Here is a 13,576-nt window from a genome sequence, read left to right as displayed (position 1 = left end):
TGCTGCCCTTCTCCCACCCACCCAGGGACACCCGACGGCTCCTCCCTGACCCTTCCCCTGATCCCAGCCTCGAGGTGCCCTGCCCGGCGGGGCGTGTGAATATGCAATGGGAGTCCCGGGCTGTACAACGGCGAGTGTGTGTGCTGTGGCGTGCCCGTTCCTAGGGCTGGCCGGTGCCCCCATGTGGGGCCTGTCGTGTGAAGCTTGTGTCCTGACTCTGTCTTAAGTGCATTCATGCACTTACACTTGGCCTTATGTACACAGCCTTGCCCGGCCGCCGGGGCGCATAGGGATTTTAGCGGACGTGAATGTAAATAAATTATATATATATATTGCTAATCCATGTGCTACCTCTCTTGGGAAAAGCTATCGGGGAGGGTAGATGGCCACAGAGGTATCATACATGGACTATTCTGAGAGTCTCTGGTGGCTGGTCTGGCTTGGAGACGGGCTAGGTCCAGGCCCTGGTCTGGCAAGACTAGGGCTGAGATCCCAGGGTTCCTGTAGATTTCTTCAGACACGGGTCTTCTGAGCAAGGCGACAGGCAACAGCAGTGACTAAAGCTGCACCTTTGCCAGATCCATCCTCTGACTGCAGGAAAGTGACTTTACAGCGAGGGGCCAGTTCCCTTACTGTGGCAGCCACCAGGCTGGAGAAGCTGTGAAGAGAAGGAGCTGAGATGAGCCCGAGGCCAGCCCAGCCCCGCAGCCATGCTTCCCTGCCTGGCTCATGCACCCAAACTCACTGGGGATGCAGCTTGTAGAGGGTCCCATCCACCCCCACGGAGATTGTCAATTCCTCCAGGCCACGGTTCTCCCGGATCTTCTCCACCACGGCAGCTACACCTGCCCCACAGAGTTGAGCAGCTCTCCGGGACACAGCCTGGCACACCTCTAGGACCATCAGGGCATCGTCTGAGGTCAGGGGCAGCCCCAGATCCTCCAGGATGGCTCGGACCTGTCGCAGAGCCAGGCTGTCGCTGGGGGACAGAAGAATAAAGCGCAGAGGTGGGATCCTGCATTAGCTCCCCCTCTCTCAAGATTTTTCCCACCTCATCCTCCAGAGAGGACCCAACCATCACCAGCAGGCAGCATTCCCCCACAGTGGACGGATAGACTCCTTTGGGGAGTAGGAAGCCAATGCTGGCCTTGGGTACCTTTCAATCTCAGAGAGAAACTTGGTCTTGAAGATGTCCCTAGTCTGAAGGCACTGGGTCTGCTGGCCTCGGAAGAGAACTCCAAGGCTGGTCAAATGCAAGAGGATGTGGCGGACAATCTCCCCCAGGTACATACCACTGATCATCTTCTCAAATCTGCATGAACATGTGTGTGTCTGCCTGGGACAGGAGGGCCTGGCAGCTCCTGTCCCCAGAGCCTGCCACTGCCAGCCATCACTGCCCAGGCCCAGCCCGCACCTCTGCTTGCCAGGATTGATGGACGCCTGGTCCACACTCTCATCAAAGCAGGTGCTGAGCATGCCCAGTGAGCCATCATCCCCAAAGGCTCCCCACTCCATGTTGATGCACATTTGGCCTGACTCGTCAGCCATGTCCACCACATTTGGGAGCTCTTCCATGTAGCAGGCATTGGTTCCAGTTCCTGCAGAGAAGCCAGATGGGGTGGAAAACACTTTTTGATGCAGACAAAACCCCTCTGAGCCCTTCCCACACCAAAATGACAAAATTCGTGCTCCCTCCTTACTTCTCCATCTTCCCACATTCAAAACCTGTCCTAGTCCTCTTCCTTCCTTCCTGACATCCACAGTGCAGATCCTGTCTGCACCAAGCACTTGGGGCCTCCACTACCTCCCCTACCAGTACCATGATCAGGGCATCTGCCATGCTGCCCAAAAGTGCCCCTGCAAGGTCCATCAGTCACATTATTCCCCTGGGAGATGTGATGGCCCACTGCCATCAGCTGGTAAGAGGCTAGAGAGCTCCCTAGTCTTGGCTTTCTAGACCCCCAGTCAACTAACTGGTACTGGGCCAGGCCAGGAACATACAGGGGAATCCAACACAAGGAACCCCACCATCTGGCCATAAGTTGGATAATGAATGGCCATCTCTGATGGACATCTACAGGCCCTAAGTAGAAGTACAAAAGGACGACATCATAGGAGTCCTGGAACTCAGGGTAGGTCTTGCTGCCTACAAGGTAAAGAAAAGCTACAGAGAGAAATCAATGTCTAAATTGGGCTTTGAAGCCAAGAGGCATGGAGAGGGAAAGGCATTCCAGGCAGGAGGCACAGCATGGCCAAAGGCATTTCCCCTCTCTCCCTCCATATTTCAACCCTGGGAAGATGGGCTTCTTGCCACCTGGAATTCCTCTATCCAGTAGATTATTCCCATAGCCACATGGATACATCTCTCCTGAGCGCCTGCAGGTGCCAGGCCCTGTGTTCAAGAAGCTCCAGTCCATGGGAAGCTGCTGTGTGTCTTGCACTCTAAGAGACTCTTAAGGAGCTTGGGGAGCCCTCCTTTCCTTCAAGACTTGCAAGTCCCACCTGTCTCAGGGCCCACTTCTTTCTGATCTTGGCCTTGTACCCACCCATGTGTAGAGTTAGAATCAGTTCTCTCTCACCCATGGGCTGTTCTATGCTCAACCCCACAGGATGGTCAATTCTGAAAATGCAGAATTTCCTTCGTTTATATGTGCTTTGATTCCAGCTGGCCTCAGTGTAGGTGCTTAATAAAGATATTGAATCTTAGACTGTCTGAAAGACCCATATAGCTCATGGGTCCCTCCCTCATGCTCCTTGCCAGTTCCAGAATTGAGTATGCAGTACAAGTCAGGCATTGTGCACACTTCCCCCCCCCATCCTGTATTTCATCTTCACTATTATTAGAGGCACTATTATCTGCTTTATACAATAAGAAAACTGAGGGTCTAGTGACTTGCCCAAGGTCAAAAGGTAGAAGTGACAAAACTACTATTTTCACCCAAATCTATATGACTCCAAAGCAGAGATTCATGATAAATGAATCTGCCCATCTGATAAAGATGGGCAAACTGAGGCTTAGAAATATTTAATGACTGTGTCAGTAACTAAGGTGGATGAAATAATCTAACTCCAGACTCCCAGCCCTATACAGTATCCCAGGACCCCACTGGATCAGACAGGAACAATTCTTTATCCCCAGGGCCAAGGGAACATCCAACCCAAGGAATCAACAGGAGGCAGCAAATTATCAAGCAGTAGGGGCACAAAAGGGCAGGACCCTCCTCACCGACAATGAGGCCTATCTCGCAACGGGGATCCTCATAGCCACAGGACATCATGGTCCCCACCGTGTCATTGACAATGGCAACAACATTCAGCTCCACTGCCTGCACACAAAAGGATGCTGCTAGTTGCTGGGCAACGTGGTCGTCACGGCAACCAGCACTGGACCCAGAGGTCTCTATTGCAGAGGACCCCCCTCTCAGAAAGCAAGAGACCCTTGCTCCCTTCAAGGCCTCCTGCAGCCCAAAGCACCCCTCAGGGCAGGCTCTTACCTGTCTGCGTTTGATGGCTTCCCGCAGCAGATGCACAACATCATGGCCCTCACAGTCTGATGCATTGAAACCCTTAGTCCAGTTTAGAAGGATGCCCTGAGGTAGGACCAAGAAGAGACAGGAAACTGGAGGTCCCTTCACTCTGCCTCCCCAAAGCCATCATCCCAACAAAAGCTACAATTTCTGCTAGTTTCCTTGACCACTTTGCCCTATGGTCAAAAGCCTTGACTTCTTCTCCCTCCCAACTCCCCAAGAGGATTTCAGTGTGAAAAAACCTATTAATAGTGATTTGACCTACATCTTTCATTATTAGTTCTAGAACTCACAGACAGTCTGAGGGTCTGGCCATTTTAAGACATTTGCCAGAAGGAATGGCCCTTTATAACTGAGTCAGGACTAAACAGAACTGGTAAAGTGAGTGCTGTGGGTGAGAAAGAGGACAGAGAAAGCTCAGAAGCTCAAATGCCAGCAGATCCCACCTTCTCTGAGAGAAATCAAAAGTCACTCGAAAGGAAGGAATACTCAGAGTTAGGGATGGAACTGTGTCAATGTCAGATTCACTCGTTTGTCCCAGTTATGGGTAAAGGACAAATGGAAAATCGAGACACTTGGACAGGATGAGGGGGGCAAGACAGACACACTTTTATTGTGAGGAACTGGACTTAGATTAGTGACAGGGAACTGGACTGTACCTGAAGAGGTTTGTTCTTGTTAGCCCCCTCTGAGGGAGGGGCAGGAGGAGTGAGTAAGGCCAGTGCCATCAGGGGAAAATGACTACTCTGCCCAAAGAAGGAGGCAGGGCTGGGAATTTTGGGAGCAGATTCTATTATTTTGTTTTTTTTTTATGAGATGGGGGTCTCACTATGTTGATCCCTAGGCTGGCCAGGAACTCCTGACTCAAGGGAGCCTCCCATCTCAGACTCTGGAGTAGCTGAATCTGCAGGCACACACCCCCACTCCCTGCTAGTGCAGTGGATTTCAGAAATAGTGAACAACATTTCCCCCCAGTCATATTGCCTTATGTCCCTTTCCCCACTGTACAGCAGTGAGACACCGTGTGCTCATTGTCTCAAAAACACAAACCAGAGAGTATGAGAGACTAGAGGGAGAAGCAGTTTGAGAGAGACCAAATGATGGGAAATAATAGTTTCCCTGCCCCAGACAAGATGGACCCCCTGTCTGGGGAAGTGGAGGCAGAGGGGAACTCCGACCCAGATTTTTGATGGTTTCCTGAGAAAGGTGTCATATGCCCCCCATCCTGAACTAAACTTGTGTGGTGGGGTGGGGGAGAGACAGAAAGGATTTGAGTGTCCTGAGAACAGAAGAGGCTTCAATCTTCATTCTCCAAGTAAAGCCTAGGGAAGTATTAAGATTCAAGAGAAGTCTGGGCATGGTGGCACAGGCCTGTAACCCCAGTGGCTTGGGAGGCTGAGGCAGGAGGACTGCGAGTTCAAAGCTAGCCTTAGCAACAGACTTAGTGAGGCTCTAAGCAACTTGGCAAGATCCTGTCTCTAAATAAAAAATTAAAAGGGCTGGGGATGTGACTCAGTGGTTAAGTGCCCTTGGATTTAAATACCTGGTACAAAAAAAAAAAAAAGACTTAAGACAGAAATTGGCAGAAGGAGATTCCCAGAGAGCTGGGACCTGGGCTTCTCTGAGTTTCCCCATGTCTGTAAATTTTGCACAGCAAAGGCTGCTATGGAGCTAAGAGCAGAACCTACCTTGGGAAGGAGATCCCCACATTGACTAACACTAAGTTTTAACTTCTCAAAAGAATGTGGGCTCCACACAAAGTAAAGTTCAGTTATAGAAATTAATCAAACTGTACTGGGCATGGTGGCACATGCCTGTAATCCCAGTGGCTTGGGAGGCTGAGGCAGGAGGGTCACGAGTTCAAAGCCAGCCTCAGCAAAATCGAGATGCTAAGCAACTCAGTGAGACCTTGTCTCTAAATAAAATACAAAATAGGGCTGGGGATGTGGCTCAGTGGTGAAGTTCCCCTTAGTTCAATCCTCAGTACCACACAAAAAGATTAAAAAAAAAAAAAAAGAAAGAAAGAAATGTATCAAACCATGTTTCTTACATGCCTGGGTTTATACCTGAGTCATACCTGCTTCTCACACCTTGCAAAGAATAATCAAAAGTAGCAAGCATGCTTAGCCTGGAGCCCAGCAGACCAGTCGAGAGATGGCAGCAGATTGTGCTGCTGTCGTACATGTGGAAGGACACACTGCGGTGTGTTCTGGGTGGGGATGCTGGGTCTAGACTTGTGCCTGTTACTCTGCCACCCCCCTCTAGCACCACCCCCACCCTACACACGGCCCTTTCCCTGGCTCATACACACTCTATGACGGATGTACGGGTAGGAACCCCTTGGGGATCACTTTTCCTGGCCCTCACTCCCTCACCTGGTCCAGGCCAACCTGCTTGCATGGGAAGGAGAAAGTGAAACCCAGGGGGAGGCTCTGTCCACTCATGCCCTGCCTCTGCTGGAAGTCCACGATGCAGTCCACGATGTGGTCAAAGAGCTGCAGGGTGTGGCAGGTCAAGACGTGGGCTCCACCCGTGCCCCCCCCCCCGCCCCAACCCTCTGATGGGGCCTGCTGCGAGTACCTGCTGCCCAGAGCCCTGGGCCACACACTCAGGGATGGAGTAAACCTGGTTGATGATCTGCACACCTCCCTCTGTCAAACGCACCAGGAGGACCCGGAAGTTGGTGCCCCCCAGGTCCAAAGCCAGAAAGTCTCCTCGCTCTGTGGGACAGAGACACTCAGTACCAACACAGTGCTGGCAGCTCCAGCCCCAGCAGACTCTGTGACTCCCAGACCCACACTCAGGCCAAGTCCTTACCGCTGCCATCAGGTGTGGCTCGCACGTAAGTGGGTAGCATACGGAGAGAGGAAGCCTCCCCTCGGAGCCCCTTGGCCATGGCCTCCCGCATCTGTGCTTGCACGGCTTTCAGCTGCTCCAGGTTCAACCGGAAAGGTGCCAGGGTCTCCTCCAGCAGGCGCCGGTGGGCGGCCAAGCGGGCAGCCACAGCTGTCACCATTGCCACACCCCGGCCACCTCCATCCACAGAGGGGATAAAGGAGACATCACATTCCGGGACCAAGAGCATCACTGTTTCCTGCAAAATGCTGTGGAACCTACACAGACATACACCAGGTGCACCCAGCTTGATATCTGAGCCCTTTGCTGAAGCCCTGGGTCCTATAATTTTAAATCAACTCAATCCTAAATCAGTTCTGTGCACCAACAATACATCTAAGTGTCCCCAGTGACCCCCCTCCATGGCACAAGCAAAAAGAAACATTTTTTCTCTTGTTGGCTGTCTCCTGGCCTCCCACAGCCCAGTCTGGCCTTCACTCTGCTTAGGTGCCATTCATATCCACTGGCTTACACATGTGATCCCAGGTGCCCTCTGGGTGTCTATCATAAACACAGGCATGTTCAGGCTATGTGTCCATATTCTCACAGTACCTGAGGTGCTGCTCAAACACTTGACCTCCTGTGGCCACAGCAACCTGGAGGGTCTGCTGCTCCCGGCTGTGCTGCAGGCGGGACAGGACTGCAGCCAGGGCCGCTGCACAAAGCTGGGCAGCCCGCGTGCACACGGCCACGCACACACGCTGCACAAGCTCAGCATCTGAAGCCTCCAGGCTCAGGCCCAGGTCCTGCAGGATTGTGTGGACACGGGCTGCCCCAGTGGAGGGGCTGGGGCAGGTAGACAGGATAATTGTTTGGGGCTCAGACAGCCCAGTAGCTCCCCATCCCACAAAATCCCCATGGCCACCTCCTGTTTCCCAACCTGAGAATCCCCTTGCCTGAGCTGCCAGCCTCCCCCACTTACTCCTCCATCTCAGCCACATGCTCCAGACGGATGCTGCCTTGGCTCAGCAAAGCAGGAGAGGTACAGCCACCAAAGAGGACACCACGACGGGCCAAGTGGGCCAGCACCAGTCGCACCAGCTCACCCAGGTATAAGCCCCCAATCATCTTTTCAAACCTGCAAGTGGAAAGGGTAGCTGGACAGCCCTGCTGAAGCCCTCAACCTACCTGGCTCCACCTCCAAAAGCCCCCAAAGAGGAGTCACTTTCTATACCGAAACCCCCAACTGGAGGCTCCCAACTGGAACCTCCCAGAGGACAGAGCATGTTGCCCCCTCTGACTTAGGGTAAGTTCACGGGCCTCCTGGAGGCACAGCAGGATCTAAAGAAGGCAAGGCACACCTGACTCAGCTATTCTGAACCCCCAACATCAGCCATCTATCAGGGCTGATGAGAGTCAGGAATAAAGGAGTGTCCAGGGTTGAAAACTCTGGGTTCTAGAACCTTGAGGCCTTTCTTCTTTGAACCTTGCCAGGATCCCCCAGGGTGCAACTGGGAACCTTCAGAGTAAGAGGGAGGAGTGGTAAGGGCCTGAGTGCAGGGATAGCAGAAGAGGTGGGTCAGAGCAGCGATAAGGCCTAGACCAGGGTCAGGACCCCCTGCTAGGTCACCTCTGGGCACCAGGATTCAGGGACTCCTGATCCAAGGCATGGTCGAAGGTGGTCATCACTGGCCCCAGGGCCCCATGATCGTTGAAGGATCCCCATTCAATGCTGACGCAGGTGCGGCCCCGGTCCTCATCCAATACGGCCACATGCCTCGCCTCCTCCATGTAACATGCATTGGTGCCAGTGTCTGGCAGGGATAGCTCCATCAGGTCCTGCCCGCCAGGCAGCCACACCCACCACCCCTCATCTAAAAAGGTCTGTGGCTCACCTACGATGAGCCCAATCTCACATGGCCGGGTGCCTGGCTCACAGCCCATCATGGTGCCCACTGTGTCGTTCACCACAGCAACCACGTCAATGCTGTAGGCCTGGGCAGTGGACAGGGCAAAGTTGGGACTGGCCTGATAGCCAGAGTGGGATCCCTGGGGCAGGGCTTTGATGGAGACATCCAAAGTCCATGAAACGCAAGTGTTTGCATTCCCAAACACAACATCCAGGGCCCCTATAAAAGGTTTTCCTCCCATCCCATCTTCAGCTCCTCCCTTCCCCAAATCAGGCCTCAAGGTCATGGGTTCCCACCTTCAGTCATCACATCCAGAGCTCCTCAAGATGACGGTCTCAAGACTGAGCCCTGCTTAGGGTTGCTCTCCTCACCTGCATCCTGGCCTAGCTCCCCAGGCCCTAGTTACTGCTTGCTCTAACACTTTGGACTGTGCCCACCTTTGAACTAGATCCTTTTCCTCAGCCTCACCATAAACACTAGGCAAATTTTTCCTTCAAATGCCTGCTCCCTCCACAGTCAGAACACAGAGACAATCTTTTATTAGAATGTGACACAGGTAGACTGTAAGAACCTTGAGGACAAAATCACAGTTTTCATTTTTTGTCCAGTACCACCACCAGGGCCCTGAACATTTCTTTAGCCCAAGTTACCTTGCTTATACAATGGGAATGGTGGCAACCAGGGTTAAACCAGATAAAAGCAGTGAGCAGGAAAGAAAGGCAGGACCTTTCTGAAGCACAGGCACAGCCCATAGATGCAAGCCCAGGCCAGCCAGGGCCGCCATCCCATCACCTCTACTTCCACTCACCCCCTGCCTCTGAATGGCATCTCTCAGCAACTGGACCACATCCTGGCCTTCCACACCACTGCACCTAAAACCTTTGGTCCAGGAAATGAGGGTGCTCTGGGAGGCAGAGAAGTGGAATCAATCCTCTAGTGGTTTTCATGATGCTGCAGTCCCTCTCCACACACTATTCCCAGGCCTGCTCCACCTCACCTTGTCCAGGCCTGTTTGGTGGCAAGGGAAGGAGAAGCTGAACCCAAGCTGCAGGCCGCGATTTCCCACGGGGTGTGCATCCAAGAACTCAGACAAGCAGCAGGCGGCAAAGTCAAAGAGCTGTGAGACAAGGAGTCAGGGCACTTAGCTCTGCCCACCTGAGCCCCAGCCACCCAACCGGGCCCAGATCCTAAAGGCTGGCATTGATACTCACTTGCTGGCCAGTGCCCAGTACCACCTCTTCAGGAATCATGAACTCCTGGCTCCTGGGCTCCACCCTATGCCCCTTGATGCCCGTCAGAGTCACCCACAAGACTCGCAGTGAGGCCCCTGTGGCCCCTAGCTCCAGCACCAGAAAGTCTCCTTGTTCTAGGGGGCAAGCAGGTCATAGAAAGCCATGTAGCCAGCAAGATCAGTGCCCTCTGCCTCCCAGAAAAATTCCCAAGGCCTGCAAAATCTGGATAAAGGGAACTTAGAGATGGAACACAGGGATAAGATCAGTATTCTCTTCCAAGCCTGGTCACTCATGTTAGTCTAATGCCACCCACCAGTGCCATGTGGGGTAGACCCCACATATGTGGGCAGCATCCGGACAGCAGGAGCAGGGCTGTCCTGTCCCTTCAATGCCTGCTCCATGGAATCCAGGAGGCTGGCTTGGATCTGCTGCAGCTGTGTCCTTGTCACCTTGAATTGCTGTAGACATTCCTGTACCTGGGGAGAAACAAGCCAACATCTGGAAGGAAACCCTGTTGCACTGGCCAGATTCTCCAACAGGAGCAGAGGCCTGCCTTGCTCATCTCGCACGTGTCTTTCAGTCCTTCAGCTTCCCAAGGGGCTGGCTTGGACCCTGTCCCCAAACCCCTCTGAACTTTGTTACTCTAGCACCCGCCCATCCTACTCCTTGCCTCTTCATACACTGACTCTTATGGCCTACACCCAGCTCCTGTGTCCTCAGAAAATTCTGCTTAGGAGAGAGAAACCACCCACCTCCTCCTGCTCCTTGTCCTGGTGGTTTCCTCTCAGCTCCAACATCCTCTTCCCTGCCTGTCTACTCATTTGGATGCAGGGTTTGGAAAGACCTCCCTCTTGTCACTATGACTGATTGCCCTCTGGCCCCCCAGTATCCAGAGCAAAAGCCTATGAACAAATGTGTGAACAAATATCAAGTGTTTGCCTTTCCTAACCCATTCTCATACTCTAGAGCCAGAACAAGCTCAGCACAGGAGAGTTTGGAGACCACGGGAGATGGTCTTCCCTTCATCAGTAATCCTTCCCAACATATCAACCAAGGCCGGCACTACTCTAAGCACCATACACCACATAACTAACCAAGTCCTGCTCTTGTAGAGCTCTGATTCCAGAATGAGAGACAGAAAATAAGTAAATAATAATATGATTGTGGTAGTTTAATAGTTTAGTGGCTATTAAGGGGGAGGGGAGCAGGATTGGAAGATCGAGAATGACTGGGGAGGAAAAGATCTCTTTAGATATGAATCCAGGAAGGCCTCTTTGAGGAGGAAACCTAAATGAAGGCTAGAACAAGCCATATGAAGATCTGAAGGATGAGCACAAATGGGCTTTCTCTAGAGTAAGTGATGGATTTGGGGGAAGACCAGGAGTGGATTGGAGCCTGAAAGGAGGGCTGAGCAGGCAGGGGAAGGCAGAGGATGTGACACCCCAGGTTCCCACTCCTCCAAAAGGAAGAGCCCCAGGAGCCCCAGCTCTGTGTGCAAAAACCTCTGCTGGATTAATTTCTTGAGACTGGGAAACAGAGTTCATGAGGAAGAAAATATCCTAACTGGAGGGCTCCATGACATTGGTATGTGGCAGCTGCCAGCAACCACACATGCTTGGAAAGTTTACTCCTATGTTACAAATGAGGAAACTGAGGCTCAGAGAGGGCAAGTCATCTGCCTAGCCAGAGAAGGATATGAAGGAGCAGGGTGGATTGTGAACCCAGGTCACATGAACTATAGAGATGTTTCTATATCAATGTGAAGACTTGTAAAGACTAGCAACCACCCCTGAAAAGAATTTAAGGCAGGAAGAATACCCCAAACAAAAGAAAACTTAATCAGAGTCCTTGCCCTGCCCCTTTTCAGCCATGTAATCCTGGGAAAGGCACACTCTTTGTGAGCCTCAGTCAACTCTTAGGAGAAACAGAAAATACAATATTCCTAAGTCCCCTGGTGTGGAAGACTATGTCTGTTCATGGCTCTCAGGGCCATGCCAAACAGGCTCTTGGGATTTGTTGATTGAATGGTTGTGACATGAGATAAATGGGAACAATGTTTGTGAAAGTGTAAAATGCCATTCAAATGGGAGAGGAGACAACTGTGGAGTTATGGAGAAGTCAATGCTTGGGCAAATTTATTTTTCTCCTGGGTACAATAAGGTTCAAGTGGAGAGACTAGGAGATGACCAAAGCCACAAGAAAGAACTTCTCTGGCACTCTGGTGGGGTGCACACCAGCCTGGAGAAACTTCTGGAGCCTCCCCTCCTATCCTATCCTTGGTTAGGAAGCAAGGAGCAAAGCATTAGATAGCCTGTGAAGTCCGTATGGCTTCCATGCTGGCTCCTTTAATTAACTCACGTGTTAGTGAGGAGCCATCACCTCACTTCTCTGAGCAAGTTACCTCCTCTATCAGGCAAGAACAAGAATAGTACCCGCTTCTCAAAGAATGCTGTGAGGACAAGATTACAGATGGGCAGCAATGGAGCAGTGTCCGACACAAAAGAAATGCCTGGGGAATGTGGGTTCCCTTTCTTCAGAGCATGAGGTACAGCTAGCCTAGAGGATCTGAATCTAGACCTTCTCTAGTTACAAAAAAAGACTTTGGGGAAGGGTCTGGGAAGGGTCTATGAGACAAGTAATTAACTTTTTCTCAACCTAAGGCTGTGGGCAGGGAGTCCAGGGTGAGACCTGGGTGCTGAGTAGGAGTCCCTGTGAAGTTCCCCAAAGCCAAAGGGAATTACAGGTGCAGAGGCAGAGGGCAGATGTGGGATATGCACAGGAGGGAGGGGTGAAAAGGGAGTCGATGGCAGGCCCTAAAACAAGCCCTAGAGAGCAGTCATTGCTCATTCCTGCGACCCAGCTATGGGTTGGACACAGAGGAAATGTTTACAGCAGAGTCTAGGGTAAAAGTTGGACAAGAGAGGAGGGGGAACATGAAATGCAGTGAGGGGTGATGTCTTCACAGTTGGACAAGAAGCCTAGTGAGTAGATCTTAGAAGGAGTCAGAAAACTTCAGAAACATGGGTGCCTCCGCTGCGCAGGTCCTTTATCTCCATGAGCTCATTTAACCATTCAGGAAGTGGAGAACATTCAGCTTTATTCTCCTTCATTTTACTGATGAAGAAACAAACCAAGGTATATGAAACGATTTACATAAGTGTTTCCGGCTCAAGGGTGTGGTAGGCAAGAGCTTATGAGTCTTGGTCAGATGGTGGGGAAAAAAAAGAGAAATTCACTTCTGAACAAACCTTGGCCATATGGACTATGCCACATAATAACTTCCACATTCAGTTCAGCACTACAATCAACCCTGGGTGTGAGGACAGAGACATGTGCAGGTGTGACTGGAGGAGTGGAAAGGGCTCAAGAATACAGCAATTTACAAGAAACTCCTGGCAGGGCCCATTTTGGATGTATGGACTCACTTGGGGTAGGGACGGTACCCATGTGGAAAGGTGGCAAAAGCAATACTTCTGGAGCTGACACGCCTCAGCTCAAGCTCCTGTCAGGCCTTAAACTCGAGTCATTTCACCTGTCTAAGCCTGTGAGCTAATCTTGCAGTTATTTGGAGCCTCAAAAGAAAGAGGTACTGGGTTGGAGAAAACAGCTTGGTAAACTGGAAAGAGGTCACACAGGTGTGATCTCCAGTCTTCCTGCTCTTCACATCCTTGGAATAAGCATGAAACAGGCCCCCAGCACTGAACTTACCAGCTCTGAGCTGTCTGAGGGCAGGGGTAACCCCTCCTGGGGACAGCCCAGGGCTCTTTCCCCAGGCTGCAACCCAGCAGGCCCAATGGAGTCCATGTGATTCCACAATGGGAGTGGGTCACCTACAGGAGAAAAGGGACAGCCAGGGTCAACCACATAATCTTTAGGCCCTAGGAGGCTGTAACTCAGACCTTCAACTCCCTTCCTTCTGAAAGGGACCAAGGAGGAGATTGTGGGCAGAATTCAGAAACTCTGATTATCAAAGATCCTTTAGCAATTAACCAGAAGGCAGTTATTTTCCAGAAGCATGTGTTAACAAGAGAGATTGGGAAGCTGATTTCATGTTCAATTGTCATTTGTTTAT

The 13,576-nt window shown here is 51.6% G+C and overlaps 1 protein-coding gene across 1 annotated transcript; it reads right to left on the bottom strand.

Annotated features, from left to right (window-relative positions):
- Positions 1-513: 513 nt before the first annotated feature.
- Hk3 (hexokinase 3) lies at positions 514-13,308 on the bottom strand. The gene is made up of 18 exons (XM_026398165.2): positions 13,213-13,308; positions 9,818-9,980; positions 9,484-9,638; positions 9,270-9,389; positions 9,081-9,176; positions 8,258-8,357; positions 7,993-8,176; positions 7,345-7,500; positions 6,975-7,208; positions 6,345-6,640; positions 6,108-6,247; positions 5,903-6,022; positions 3,495-3,590; positions 3,227-3,326; positions 1,415-1,598; positions 1,157-1,312; positions 746-979; positions 514-658 (listed from the first exon to the last, which is right to left on the bottom strand). The coding sequence occupies exons 1-18, from the start codon at positions 13,306-13,308 to the stop codon at positions 514-516; spliced, it is 2,775 nt and encodes a 924-aa protein (XP_026253950.2).
- Positions 13,309-13,576: the final 268 nt, after the last annotated feature.

This window comes from Urocitellus parryii, chromosome 1 (assembly GCF_045843805.1).
Source record: "Urocitellus parryii isolate mUroPar1 chromosome 1, mUroPar1.hap1, whole genome shotgun sequence".
Classification (NCBI taxonomy): Eukaryota; Metazoa; Chordata; class Mammalia; order Rodentia; family Sciuridae; genus Urocitellus; species Urocitellus parryii.
The sequence above is the reverse complement of the archived record's forward strand: the minus strand, read 5'-3'. Positions and strand labels throughout refer to the sequence as shown.